Source organism: Bacillus rossius, chromosome 1 (assembly GCF_032445375.1).
Source record: "Bacillus rossius redtenbacheri isolate Brsri chromosome 1, Brsri_v3, whole genome shotgun sequence".
Classification (NCBI taxonomy): Eukaryota; Metazoa; Arthropoda; class Insecta; order Phasmatodea; family Bacillidae; genus Bacillus; species Bacillus rossius.
The window spans coordinates 345,924,637-345,939,317 of NC_086330.1; the positions used below are offsets into that span (position 1 = coordinate 345,924,637).

At 33.8% G+C, this 14,681-nt stretch overlaps 1 protein-coding gene across 3 annotated transcripts in view; it reads left to right on the plus strand.

Moving 5' to 3' along the window:
- The window catches only part of LOC134528163 (uncharacterized), a 107,104-nt gene that overhangs the window by 81,359 nt on the left and 11,064 nt on the right, over window positions 1-14,681 (plus strand). For all 3 annotated transcript variants that reach the window (XM_063361516.1, XM_063361515.1, XM_063361517.1), the window contains exons 21-23: window positions 5,337-5,518; window positions 10,153-10,380; window positions 12,258-12,386. In XM_063361516.1, the coding sequence (XP_063217586.1) occupies window positions 5,337-5,518; window positions 10,153-10,380; window positions 12,258-12,386 (539 nt within the window). The remainder of the gene's footprint in view (window positions 1-5,336; window positions 5,519-10,152; window positions 10,381-12,257; window positions 12,387-14,681) is intronic.

A 14,681-nucleotide genomic window follows, 5' to 3' on the forward strand; every position in this document is an offset into this window, starting at 1 on the left:
TTCAGTCGGCGGTCGTCTTTCGGGGCGCGCGCATCTCTCTCGCGGGCTGTTGGCTGGGAGTTCCCTTACGCCCTATTGGGTAACCAAAGGCTGGCAGTGCGTGGGGGATTTGTGGGCGTACAGGAGGCGGCCTAGCAGTGCCAACTACTACCGACCGCGTCTCGCGGGTGGCGGATACGGGATCCCAGCTCGAGAGTTGCAATCTGGCTGGAGTGACTGTGAATAACCACGTACCAGTTAACAGAGTTTCTGATCACGTATGAAGATAGTTTATTTTGTGTTGGTACAAAAAATACCAACATTTAATTTTTACTATTCTAGTACATTTTTATGAGCTTCTTCTCTTTATTTTAAGTATGTACTTACTTTGCCATGTGTTGTCTGTTTATATATTTTTTACCAGATATCGATGATACTACACTCCCACTTAGTATATAAATAATGTAGAGTAGGTATTTTATTATCAGAATAATGTATGCCAAACATTATTATTTTTCAAAAAATAGTTTATAATTTAAAAAAAAAAAATGTCAATTTTGCTACCTGTGGAATAGTCAATGTTCAGTTAAGAAAACTACTTAAATAGCACCCTTTTGTACCTTGAAAACCATATTTTCCCGGGGGAGGGCCCCCGGACCCCCCCCCCCTCCACCGTGTTTTGGGGTGAATGGAGTTGTTGCTTTCCCTCATGTAAACCTCACGCCTCGCCACTGGTAATAGTGAGGTGGTCATTATAAGATTTCCGACCCATCTGCAACCCTATGTCATAATAGGCCGTTTTTGCACCAAGTCCACATTCAGCAAGCTAAAAAATAAAAAAATCTAAAATTTAAAATTCATATAAATAAAGAGGGATAAAAACACAGTGAATTATACGAGACAGAGACACCGTTTCAAAACCATGAAATCAAGTCTCAATGCACTGGTATGAAAAATCTTATTTCGAAAAGAATTTTAAAGGCAGTCATTCTGTAAAACAATAACCAGCCCGATGGTGTTACTGACAACTAGAGCTGTAGCAAACCGTATGTATTCGGTACTGAGTAACGGGTGCGCCATATAGTACCGAGTAACGAATCGTTACACACGAATGCATTTCGTTACTCACATTTTTCGTATGTTTTACGCATGCGCGCGCTTATTCGATGAATTTAAAAACGTACGTTTACAAAGAACGATGTTTGTTTATTAAGTAAAGTATAATTTGGAAATTCGTCGTCCAAGTTTTTTTACTGTTTATTAAAGGTATTGTGTGTGTAGACAAAGTTTGAGATTGGAACAGAAACAACGTAAGAAAGTATTTTTTACAAATTAGAAATATGTATGTATTTTTGTTTTTTATTGTCGCTTATTTTCAGGTTTTTTTTGTTCTTATCTTAACAGAGATAATTAGAGTCAAGATTTTGTGGTGTTATTTTAAGACAAATTTCGGTGTAAAGAAATAAAGATTTCGGTGTTATATGGTTTTATTTTTTTTGCTCAAAATACCCACGGCAAAATTTTCTTGCTTTTCTGTACGACATGCAAATTTATTAAAACAAATATTAATAAACACTAAAACCTCATGGTCTAATTACAATTAAGTTCATTTGAAAATTCATAGATAATTAAGTTCATTTGCAAATTCATAAATTCAAACTTTTAAATAACTACTAAAAATGTCACGACTTAATTACAATCACATACACTACACAATTAAGCACTTCCAAAGTTACTATTAAGACGGTTTTATTGAAATGCTATCATAGTTAAATTTTCTGCATTTTCTGGAGTGAGACGTTGTCTTCTGTCATTAACTACCAGTGAGTACCTGGAAAATGAACGTTCTGCATCAACAATTGATGTTGGGAACCAGATTGCCCTTAAACTGGCTTGAGCAAATTTTGGCTTGTTTCTGGCAATGAAAGTTCATCCTCAATTATTTTTTGAAAGCAACATAGCCATGTATGAATGTATCAATGGGAAGATGGGAAACAGAAGGCAAGTTATGCAGAGACTTCTGTAGGTTTGCATCTTCTATGCTAACCCTACTCACATTTCTTGGGTTGAACAGCAAATTAATGGCATTAAAGACTCTTAGACAAGGATGTCATTAACAGATGAGTTTTGCCTCAAACGCTTATGTTTCTCACTCGCGACATGTTTCACAAGTGTATCGCTCTCTCATAGTCTAGCCTGCAGTTACAGAATTTGTAAATTAAAATTTTATCACTGAAATAAAATCCTTCGCTGGAAAATTCTTTCGATCGGTCACTGGCAGAAACCTTAGTTTTAGGCATTATCAAAAAATTTTAATCACATAGAAAGAATTTAACCTCTTAATACGCAAAAACTTGCCGTCGTGCTGGAAAGATCAAAACAATGGAGAATAGATGCGAATACAAAAGCATACCGAATACCAACATACGTACGTGAAAATTAATACCGACATAAACATGTACTTTTTATTATTTACAATCGTTACGTTAAGCAGGGTTAATTCTATTTTCGTACCCTACGTACTTTATTTTAAATAAACAGTAAAAGCAATGTGCTTTAGTGTGTAATATTTTAATGATTAAAAACGTAATCTTAGAAAAACATCTTTTGGACGTTTGTTATTTTTGTATTTACAGAAAGTGAACGGCGGCCATTGTATCATAGTTATCAACATCTTAAATTATTATGGTACAAGAGATTACCGTTTAAAGTAAATATTACGTTAATTCCGAGACTTCATTTTAAAATCTATAATGAATCACCGTCGCATATAATATATATGGCTGCTAGTTACTGTCAGAAATGTTTGATTGTGTTGAAGATAGTGAATTGTCCTTGCAGAATTAAAAAAAACGTAAATAATCAGGATAGACGAACTTTCGTGACATATTGCGGATTTCGCACAATTTCGTTTTATTTCGTGTTTTCAAGCGGTTTTCGGTGTTATTTTGTTTTATCGCGCATTACCATATAATTGTGGCTCTAGAGATAATATACGTAATAAAGCCACTTTAATGAGATTTAATTGTTTCTTGGTTAACAAAAATTGTAGTGGTGCACCGATGCGGATACCGATGAATCGTAATCGGCGATTATGGGTACTTACCGATTAATCGTAATCGGCGATTATCTTAACGACTACTTTGCCGATTATTTACGTCCCGGCGTAATTAAGTAGGTTTTTACCGTGTAATATTTGTTACACATTTTAGGACGAAATACGGTAATATTTGTATATATTACAAAATTCATCTAACTCCGTCATATCATAATTACAGATATTTCGTTAAGTTTAATAAATCTCATTGCCTCGAACAATAAAAAATACATTTTTCCTACACGTTTATTTACGTTTCGTCTTTTTTAGTGGCCTTGTACATTACCTTTAGCTAGAGACGTAAAATAGATGGCACGCAATCAAAATACCACAAACAGTTGCAGTGGATTCTATGACAATCGATCTTTTCGAGTCGTAGTAGCGGTTCAAAATCGTGGTCCCGATACCTTCTAGTTTTTATCACTGTGTTTTACAAACTCGTTATGGGCGTCTTTGGTAACATTATCCGTTGTTGTGTTATTTGTATGTGACGTGAAAAGTGAAAAAGTATTTATAATTTTATATATTCAGTGAACATAAATAAAATCACATGTGTTAGAATTGGTTTTTAGTCATTTTTATATAATTATAGTGAGATGGCGAGTAGGGAGAAAAAAATGGAGTGTGGAAACATTTTTCTATAAACTCAAGTGAAGAAAATAAAGCAGCATCTTTACATTGTTAAACGGTAATTTCTTGATGCAACCTTATGTATTAGTCGATAATAATGCTAGTTTTTCGCAACAAAAACTTACCCATTGTAAATTACAATTATTAGGCTGTAGTTCGTTGTTTACAATAACAAATATAAATAGAAGTTAATTTAATTTACACTTTGCAATGACTTAATAGTGTATTTTATATATTTTTATACTGTTGTTATAACTGTATTCTCAATTTTACCTAATCTTGTTATTAAATTCACATGGGAATAAAAATTTTTGTGTGCATTATTATTATTACACTTAAAAAAAATGTCTTCATTATAATCGGTAACTGAATCGGTATCTGCCGATTATTGCTCTCATAATCGGTAATTGAATCGGTAATCGGTAAAGTCATATCGGTGCACCACTAAAAAATTGTTAATTATCAAATATTGTTAATTGTTTATATTCGATTAATTATTTACGAGACGTCATACAGTACGCGTACGCAATACGACTCGATTCGTTGCTGTAACATAACATAGCATGTTATGCGGTATCAGAAGTAAAGAGTAACGTAATGATATGATAGTAACGAGTACTAATTGTTATAGTAACGAATAAATACGGGTACGCTTTTTTTCGTTACTTTTACACCTCTACTGACAACAGAGCAATGAGCGAAGCGTGGCAGCGTCGCTTACGAGCGATGAAAAGAATGCATGACCTTGGCAGCTATCAGCTGTCTTGGGCCCTCGGACTGGCCGGGCGGCTAGCCACACACCTCGGTACAAAAACGACTCGCGTGCCCACGTCTCCGCACACGAAAGACTTAAAAACCACTGCTGTCCAGCACTAAGCAGCCTGCTTCTATGTCAACAATGCACACACACACAAAGCATGTGTATATTTATGTATATGTAATCTCCGAATGTCCGCAGATGGCTGAGGCAAGCATGACTCGGCTAACCGCGATTTTCGATTATCCGACTCACTCGTCCCCTTCATTAACACTGATAATCGGGGTTCTACTGTATTTCGGTTTTATCATAATATACCATATAATCTTGATCCTATGCATTATAAATATGAGTTAATTTGAGGAAAATATTTTAAAAACCTGAATAACCTATTTAAAGTTATAAATGCTCTAAGCATTAGGCAGAGTATGAACTGAACCCAGGACATCAAATATTTGTGATGGTTTCATTAGAGATAGACAGAGACCAGAAAACTTGAGCGGAGTTGAGCAAGTAGCTTCAGCTTGACACGGCTCGAAAGTACAGTTTATTGTACTCAACTGGGCTAGACTCAAAAGTATAAAGATTGGAGAAGTTTGCTTGTGGAGAATTAGCCGTCTGACAGTGCATCAAAATAAGTTTAGCTTTACTTTTAATTTTTGTATGTATTACTTCCTCCTGAACTAACAAATGTTTGAAGCAATTGTTAAGTGCAATTGGGCTTGATATGCACGAATTTTACAAATATTAAAATTTTTAATGGTAATATTTCTTTTGTATTAAATGATTAAATCTTGACTTTAGTAATATGTTTAAATATGTTATGAATATAAGCTAGCTGTCAGCAAGTAATGATGTTCGATGACTTTCCAGGGGCTACCTGCAGTGTTTGAGGTGCCAGTACTCAACTTGCTGTGGTAAAGCGATGGCAGAGCACACGGTGATGTTCCACGACTCCTTGCGCACCCCTCAGTTCAGCCTCGGTCGTGTCAGCCAGCTGCCCAAGGAAATGTTCTGTGTCTGTGGCTTCAAGTCTTCCAGCGGGAACAAGCTTGGTAATATTCCATCGCCATCGCGCACCCTGGTAGAAAAATGTCCATTTTTAGTTAATGTGCAGGTTTACATTTTGCACTGTAAGTTTTGCAAAGCAGATTAAAAATTTACTGCTTGTTATCTTGGATGAAGTCAAGTGATTCCTCATTAGTAATGAGCATGTTTACAGCAGTATTACTCAAGACAGTAAATAATAAAAATTAAAAAAATCAACGTGCCTTCATGTGTTTGAGAAGTGCATCAACATTAGAAGTTAAATGAGTTAATAAGAGATGTAAAATAAAGCAATGTATGATTAACATTTTTCTTATCAATTAGGCCAAAATATTTGGTATAAACTTCGAGCTAAATAAATGATACAGTCAAACCTCGCTCATACGGCCCCCGGTTTGTACGTACACCTCGGTCGTACGTACAGATTTCAGAAACCATAAAAATGAGGCAAAAAATTAAAAAAAAAAATGTTAAAAAATATGAAAAGTGTAAGAAATACGATAAAGTTTATTAAAATACAGTCGTAACCTGCAGCGTTTATAACAAATATGGGCTACATAAACATTGCATCACAGTAAAAAATAAAAAAAGCCGCAAATTGATGGAAATTTACCGTCAATTGCGCGGAGAAAGGTCATTGTACTCGGTCAGCTGTTGTTACGGCGCGGCGTAGCCGCCGGCTGGCTCTCTTTGTTCCCTGAGTTGCGCATGCGCAGTACAACTCACTCAACGCTCCGCCCAGACTCGTGACGTTCCATCAGCAGCCAGCCAATAGATGTGAGCTTAGCGGAAAAAAATATAAGCTCCACCTCCCGTGTACCAGTTTTGTCCAGTTCTAATACCAGTTTATTGGTACACGCACCAGTTTTCTCGCTGCCATGACATGTTCAAGTTTACGTTCATCTTGATGTCTTGATACCAATGATTAATTATTTACAATCCCCAGAAATAAATGGTTAGTTAAAAAATATGCATCAACTGTGTAATACTTCTTAAATGATAAAATACGTATAAAACAGTTACAAGACACCGCTCATTTTATTTTGTGAAGATTATGTCTCATACGTATCAGTATTTCCGCTAAGTTATGAAATAAATACAGTATCAGACCTTATAAGCAGCCACGTAATATTCCCGTTACGTTCATACATTCGTGAGTTTATGTTTTTCCCTCGTGCATTTTAGATCGTCTCGTGCTATAATTACTCGGACTTATTGCTACTCTTAAAACTGACTACGATTTGGATTTTGGTTGGATTACTTTGGATTTATTTTTCTTGACTTGGCAACGAATTTCACCTGGATTTAGAATTTTTGTTTCATTACTTGGATTTATTTTTCTTCGGTTTTTGAAGACCTTCGCTACTTTTTGGACACGCATTTAGTACATCATGAGCGGAAGCAAGAGAAAAGCTATTACGCTTATGGAAAAATGCGAAATAAAATAAACTTTTCTTTCAAATATATATATTTTGCGATTTAAAATGCTCATTGCAGCCTATAAACGTTACGTTTTTCGTGATGTTTTTAGGCCTACTAAATAATCTTATCTACATTATAAAGAACCCACTGTAATTTTTTTATTTGAGGAAATATGTTATGTGTTAATTATTATTATTTTATTGATATAAAATATCAAAAATGTAAAAACACGGCGTACGATACTGCCTTCGTAAGCTGTATATTTGGCCTAAACATAGTGTTGTCTTTTGTTTTTTATTTTTATGTTTGATTAGCTCAAGTGTTGTTTCTGCATGAATAGGATATTTTTTCGATCGAAAAAACACCAGCATAATAAACATACGTACATGTAAAAAATTTACTTGTTTGCCAAAGGCACATGTACGTGCCGTGTATAGACACGGCAACGGCAATTCATTTCTCGTGGCAGCGGTGGGAAAAGGGGGGGGGGGGGGAGTAGCCACAAATGGACGTAATTTGGCCTCACTGATTCGTACGTACAACTCGGTCGTACGGACAAATTTTGGAGAACTGTGAGTGTACGTAGAATCGAGGTTTGACTGTATTCATTTGGATTTAATATTTTTAAAGATTACATCTTTGTGAATAATTTCATATTTTTAGCACATTTTAATGCTTTACAATATTACAATATATTAAATGATATTTCAGTGGTATATGGAGTATTGACACGCTTTTGTTTGTTGTTTCAGTTTTATCACATTTCACTTTATAATCTCGTCCCTACTCATATCGTAAAAATATATAGGTGTGCATTTGTGCACCTCTCTCTCTGACTGTCTAACAATTTGTGATGACATTATGAAAATATTTTTCTATTGTAGGTATAGGGAAATGTATGTGTAACTGTGTTTACATTTTGTCCAAATGGCAATTATCAACAAATATTGGAGTTGATAGTTTGATTTTCATTGCAGTAAATTAGAAGAGACATTTGATACCTATAATTAGTTTGATTGCCTTGTCAAAATAAGTTTTTTATCTACAGTTTTTATTTCTCTGTCTGACATAGGTTTCAGTTGGACGAAATCTATGAGAGCATTTAAGATTGTCCAGTTTTTAATATATCTTGAAGTAGTTGTGGTTTTTGTTTTAGTGAAATACTTTTACATCACAAGTTTGCTAAAATAAATATACATTTTTAGCAGTGACTCCAGTTAATTTTTGTTACAGTTGTGATGATTGACACTTGTCGATGAATAGATACATAATATAATCGTTAGTATATAAAAAAAATGCCTTTAATAAGGAATTCAGGACAATAATGAAGTGATAATTGTAAATGCTAAGAAATAATTATGACTCTTGTGTGCAGTTTCCCTGAACTTAGCTAACACACTTTATACTTCTCTACCTGCTGCGTATTATTCTTATTTAAACTAATGGTAATATCCTAAAGAATCTGCTCTAATAAAAGAAAATAATTTTTTTGAGTATTTACTAGGCCTGAAAATATACAATTTGGTATTTTTAATGTTGCTAACCTAACCTAACCAACCATTTACACCATTTTACAGTTTTTGAAATAAGACTTGCCTAATCCAACCAGCCATTCATACGATTTGACAATATTTTAACGTAGCTAACGTAACGTAACGTAACCAAACATTCTATTCAAATGGTAAACTACTTAAAATATCTGGATGCCAATTCACAGAAACATTAAATATAAATGAAGGAAACTCAAAAATACCATGGCATTTTCAGAACTTTATTTAAAATTTTTCCGAAAATGACTAAAATAATTACTTAATCAACTAAGTAAAACTTACTCTGAAGCATGAAAATTAACATTAAAATATAAAGTCCACCAGTTTTTGTTATGGCTATCAACAGACAATTACAAAAATATGTAATTTAATTAACTGCAAAATTTGTTTTCCATTTCCATTTCCAATCAATAATCATTTTTCTAAAGTTTTATGTAAGTTTAACCAATAATACAAGTAAACATAAAAATTTGTATGTATGCCAATATAATATACATTTGGTGACTAAATGAAACATTGTGTTAACATCAGTACTAATAATTTAGTTAACAGCGAACTTGCAATGAATCCTACATTTTTAATAAGGATATAGTTTGGAAAGCTAATTAAAAAGAAACTTTTATTTGAAGGAAATTTTGCTCAACTGTTTAGACCTAAGCCTAGGTCTACACAGAAAATTAAAAAGCATTTTCTCAAAATAAATTGCTATTAAAACTTAATTTTACCATTTATTAGACCCTATTTACGTTGCTTTGTGATTAACCATTGTTAAAATTAGTAATTTTGTGTGAATGCGGTTCTGCCAAGTTACAGTTTTAAAAGGAAGTGTAATGCTTTATTTAATTCACTTTTGTTCTTTTACTGTTATTTTGGCAACCATATTACACACATTTAAGCTTTTTCTCATTTCGTATTATCAAACTACCATTAAAACTGTTAGATTAGTGCCAGTTTAGTCTGCAATACCTCCGATGTGACGTATATGCGCAAGAAGAAAACAAATTTGTCCGCAGATAAATAATTTTCAATAGCCTTTTTATGTTTAATATAGGCATATCATTCTTTTAATAATTTGCCATATGTGATGTGATGCACGCATGGGAACAATACTGAAACATGTGAATTTTTAATTAATATTAAACTTTTAAAAGATTCCTGCTGTGCTGTTAAGGTTTTTGATACAGTTCTAATATTGTCAACAGATTTATAACTTCAAGATTGTGTATAGCATAATTTCAGATTTAGATAATTTTATAAATTCTATGCATCCTTTGACTTGAAGCAATCTTAAAATTAAAAGTGCTACAACATAAAATGTTGATATTACCTACAGAATTTTTTAAGTTTCAAGTATAAAAATATTATAATAATGTCATTCAATCATTTAAAATTTCTTGTTAAGGTATGTCAACTATTATGGAGATGTTATAATAGTGTTTAGTTGTGTGCATAATATTTAGCAAGTATTAAAAATAAAATTTTTATATTTTAGTTGTATATAAAATATTTAAGTTGACAAACACGTTATGTGATATTTATAATGAAGATGAGATGACCTTTTAATATCACCTTAAATTTTTTTTCCTGCAGAATGTTTATGAGTAAACAAGTATTAAATAAATACCAATGTATTATTGGAGCCTTGTTCGAGTGTGTATGTTGTGTGACAGCCAATCATCTTGCGCACTGCAAGCGGAAAAGTGCGTACCCGTCCCCGGCCCATGCCAAGGCTGCTACGATCCAGTCAGCGTCATTCCCGCCTTTGGTGACGCTGGACGATGCTGAGGAGAATTCCAGCGAGGACCCCAGTGATCGCTGGTTGAAAGCTTTCGTGTCCCGGAAGGACGACTCGGAGAACAGCAAGGATCTGCCGGAGAAGAAGCAAGCTCCGCCAGCAGGTGTGTCGACATTGTTGCTCTCTTGGGACTCAGGATTCATACTCGACTAGTACGCCTGTGCGGATACTAGTTTTGTGATTCAAAGTGAATATCAAATTGAATTTTTTTTAGATATTCGCAAAGTCGAATAGAATAGCGAATTTTGTTCTCAGTATTACACTTATTTTTAAATACAAGATTAAAGTAAACAAAAAAATTGTTTAACCTTTGTAATGTTTGGACTGATTGAGCTTTCATAAAAGCAAACGGAATGCCACCTTTTTATTTTTGTAACTAAATTACTTTCTATACGTCACGAAAAAAAAAAATTCATGAGGGAGTCCTAGGTTTCCAATGTTTTAAAGATTTGCAAAAAGTGAAAAGCTTCACATCAGATAGGACAGTTTGCATCACAACCAAAGATTAAAGTAAAACGAATAGCAAATTTCCGGGCAAAGTTGAATCAAATAGTATTAAAAAGAGATTTGATTGATTTGCTTAGTCGAAGCTTCGCACATGCCTGTCAACTAGGTAGCGAAGTGGTAAAATACTGAACTTGTATTCGTGAGGACCTGAATTCAAATGAGACCATTCTGATTTTAATCCCATTGTTTCCCTGATATTGTTCTTGAGGCAAATGCCAGCTGGTTCCTTGGTGTAATGGTGAATTATTTCCCAGTTACAGTGAATTCTTCAATGATTTTGCTTTTGAAAAGACGTGTGGAGATAAAGATTATTATGTAACATTTCTAAACTCGAGGTTTTGTTATGTCTAGGTTGGTTTAAATATATAATGATTAAAGTGTTACATAGTTACATCTTAACTTGTTCGTGTTTATGGTATTGGCTACTGTCTAAAATGATTTTTTTTTTCCTGAAATTGGCTAACTATTAAAAAGTAATATATTAGTTGGTTTTTTTTTTTTTAATGCTTAGGTGCACCTTCGAAATTGGGTCGTTGCATTTTTATATCTTTAGTTTTGTTTAAGTATACATAATTTATATGGGTGTTTCTATATGTGATCTTAGTATATTATGTTTTGTCGCAAATTTAGTTGCCAAATATCGACTACATTCTAGTAGATATTGCGTCAAAATGTAGTTAGTATTCATAAGGGCTGGTGGAATCCTTGAATTCATTAATATAATTGAATCTGTAATATTGGAAACATTGAGATTCAGCATAAAAGATTGGAAGAAGAATATTGGAGGAAATTTAGTTAATTCAAAAAATTATGCACGAACAACTCTGCAGTTTACTAGGTCTGTTTTTCTGTTCTTCGTACCTATCCTATTACCATTCCCCAAGATGATTTTTTTAAATATGTAATTATGTAAATAAAATTAGGATATGATTTGATTCGGATAACTTTGTGAAACAAACGTTTGAAGAGTTTAAAAAATTTAACTACATAGGTAGTTAATATTTTTTTTTAATTTCTAACATTATATAATTTTTAACACTTGATATATAGATTTTGATACAAGGGATATGCTTAGATTTCTCTTTAAGGTTTTATTTAGAGATTTGGATCTGAGAAAATGAGAACTTGATCCATTACTTACTTAGTCATAAGTAATAGTTTGTGTTTGACTTATTGCACCATGGTCACTGTAAAAGTTCTTTGTGCTTCCAATGCTGGACTATAGAAATAGTCACATTTTAAAAATATTTCTTCTAAAATGATCTGCAAATACAAAAAAATATATGTTAAAAATGAAACATGGTTGGTGAAGCCAAGCCTTAAGCCTACATTTTTGTGCCTCTGGCTACAGTGTCTTTTTGTTTTTAATTGGACTTGAGTCATAATTTTGTGTTCTTCTTAATTTATTTTAAACATTGTTTAGTTTTTTCCCCTACAGTACAGTTTTTACGTTCATTGTTTGTTGTGTTGCAGAAAGGGCCGATCCGCCCAGCATGTTGAATATCCTGGGTCTGGTTCGCAAAGCTTCTACAGATGATTCGAGCCTTGATCGCGCCCCGTCAGACACTGAGGGAGGTGCAACTGATTCTAGACCTGATGCAGGCAAGAATTAGGTTGCACTTAAATAATAATTTTTTTTAATTGCTGCAATTTTTTTTAACCTGTTGGCAGAGGCACTTTGGCTGACTGGTCAGTTTGGGTTCTTGTCTTGTTGAACTGTGAATTTTGCTATTTTGGTGTTAGTTAATTGAGAGTGCATTTATGCATGTCTCACGCTTAGTTTGCAGTACAGAGTAAATGGCATCCAGATTGAAAATAAAAACCTTATATTGTATACCATTATTAATTATAATAAGTTTTTTTTTACTATATTTTGTTGATATTTTTAAGATTATAGAATAGTGTATATTGACAGTATTATTACAGTTGTAGTTATCCTGAATGCAAAAAAAACTCAATGCTAAAGACCTATTATTATTTTATATAAGATACTGTTTGTGACAGTAGGTCAGATAATAACAAGGTATCCGATTAAATTATGTATACCGTATTCACCCGAAAATAAGACCACCCTGGATGTAAGACGACCCCCCAATTATGAAAACGTGTTTCAGGAAAAATTGTAAACTTACAATCTTAGCTTCTTTATTTTGGTGCCATTGCCTGGATTCACAAAAAAACATTGATATAAGCAATATCTACATGTATTTTTAAAATTGTCTTCTACAAATATTATTACACATTTAAAACACTAAATTAGGTCATTTCAACTGCTTTTTTTTCTTTCCAGTTTCAGTTAATTACATTACACATTTTCCTCTTCTCCACTGTCACTATGATGATCATCACTTTCACTGTCTTCATTCTCATCGGTTTCACTGTCCAAATTCTCTGCATCATTCCACAAGAACTCATCTTCTGTGCCATCCATAGCATTGGTTAGGCAACATTTCTTGAAGCCATTCACAATAACTTCAGGCCTGATCCTGTTTCATGCTGTCATTATCCAATTGCACAGTTGTGCAACAGTTGGCTTCTTAATTTTACCTGTGGGTGTTTTCTCATGGTTACCTGATGCCAGCCATTGACAGTATAGCTGCTTCAAATTGTCCTTAAAAGGTTTGTTAACCACAACTTCTAGTACCTGTAGTTGAGAAGTCATTCCACCAGGAATAACTACCATTTCTGTGTTCAAGTCTTGTATTCTTTTTTCCACGTCTGATGTCAGATGTCCTTTAAAGGCATCGAGTACAAGCATGCCTTTCTGCTTCAACAAAGCACCAGGTCTTCTGCCCCAAATTATTCCTAACCAATCCAACATCAAAACGCTGGTCATCCACCCTTTTGGTTGACACCTCACTACAATACCCTTAGGCAATTTCTCTTTAGGCATTGCTTTTCTCTTCAAAATTACAAATGGTGGCAGTTTCCTGCCATCTGCCAACACTGTCAGCATAACAGTCACTCTTAATTTTTCATTTCCAGAAGTTTTAATTGTGATGGATTTTGCCCCACGATCATCAATTGTGAATTTGATGGCATATCATAATAAACAGGGGTTTCATCTGCATTCCCGATTTGCCCCATGAGATAGTTGTGCGATTTTCGTAATTTAATAACATGTCTTTGATAGGCTGTCAACTTCTCTTCAAAATCAGCTGGCAGCCTTTGACACGACGACGTTCTTCTTCGAAGGGAAAACCCACTTCTCATTAGTCTTGTGCACCAACCCGTACTAGCTTTGAAATCTCTTCCTGCAATGTTCAAAGTTATTGCGATATCGCGTGCCTTTTGTTGCTCGTACAAATTCCGTTATTTGTTTGTCAATCCCAGGGAAGTTTCCACGTCTTGGTCCACTGAAAGATTTTTGTGTTGAGCTTGCATTCTGTATTCGAGGCTTTTGTTTTCTCCAGCGCCGAACATTTGCCTCGGTAACACCATACTTTCTAGCTGCCGCACAGTTATTGGTGTCTTCTGCATATTTCACAGCCATCAGTTTAAAATTTTTGTCATAACTGCACCTTTCACCTTTATTACAATTTTCTTTCACACTTGAACCTCGTTTTTCCACGTGGTCAGCCTCTTAATGCCTGAATTATGAAAAATAAAGCCAACAAATTTTTTGTCATGATTTTCATTTTGTTTAGGATATAAATAACACTCACATATAATATCAAACAAATTGGAGCATATTTAATACAAAATTCAGCTTTGTAACATATATGATACACCAGGCCACAATGTTATACTATGTCTTTTGGATTTCAATTGTTACACAGTCACAGTTATAAGAATAAGTCTTTCCAGGAAGCATATTTTATTCAAGAACCAATATTTTTGTATGGTAAACAATAAAATTTGTTAATGCATATTATTACAGTAGATTATAAAATGTAA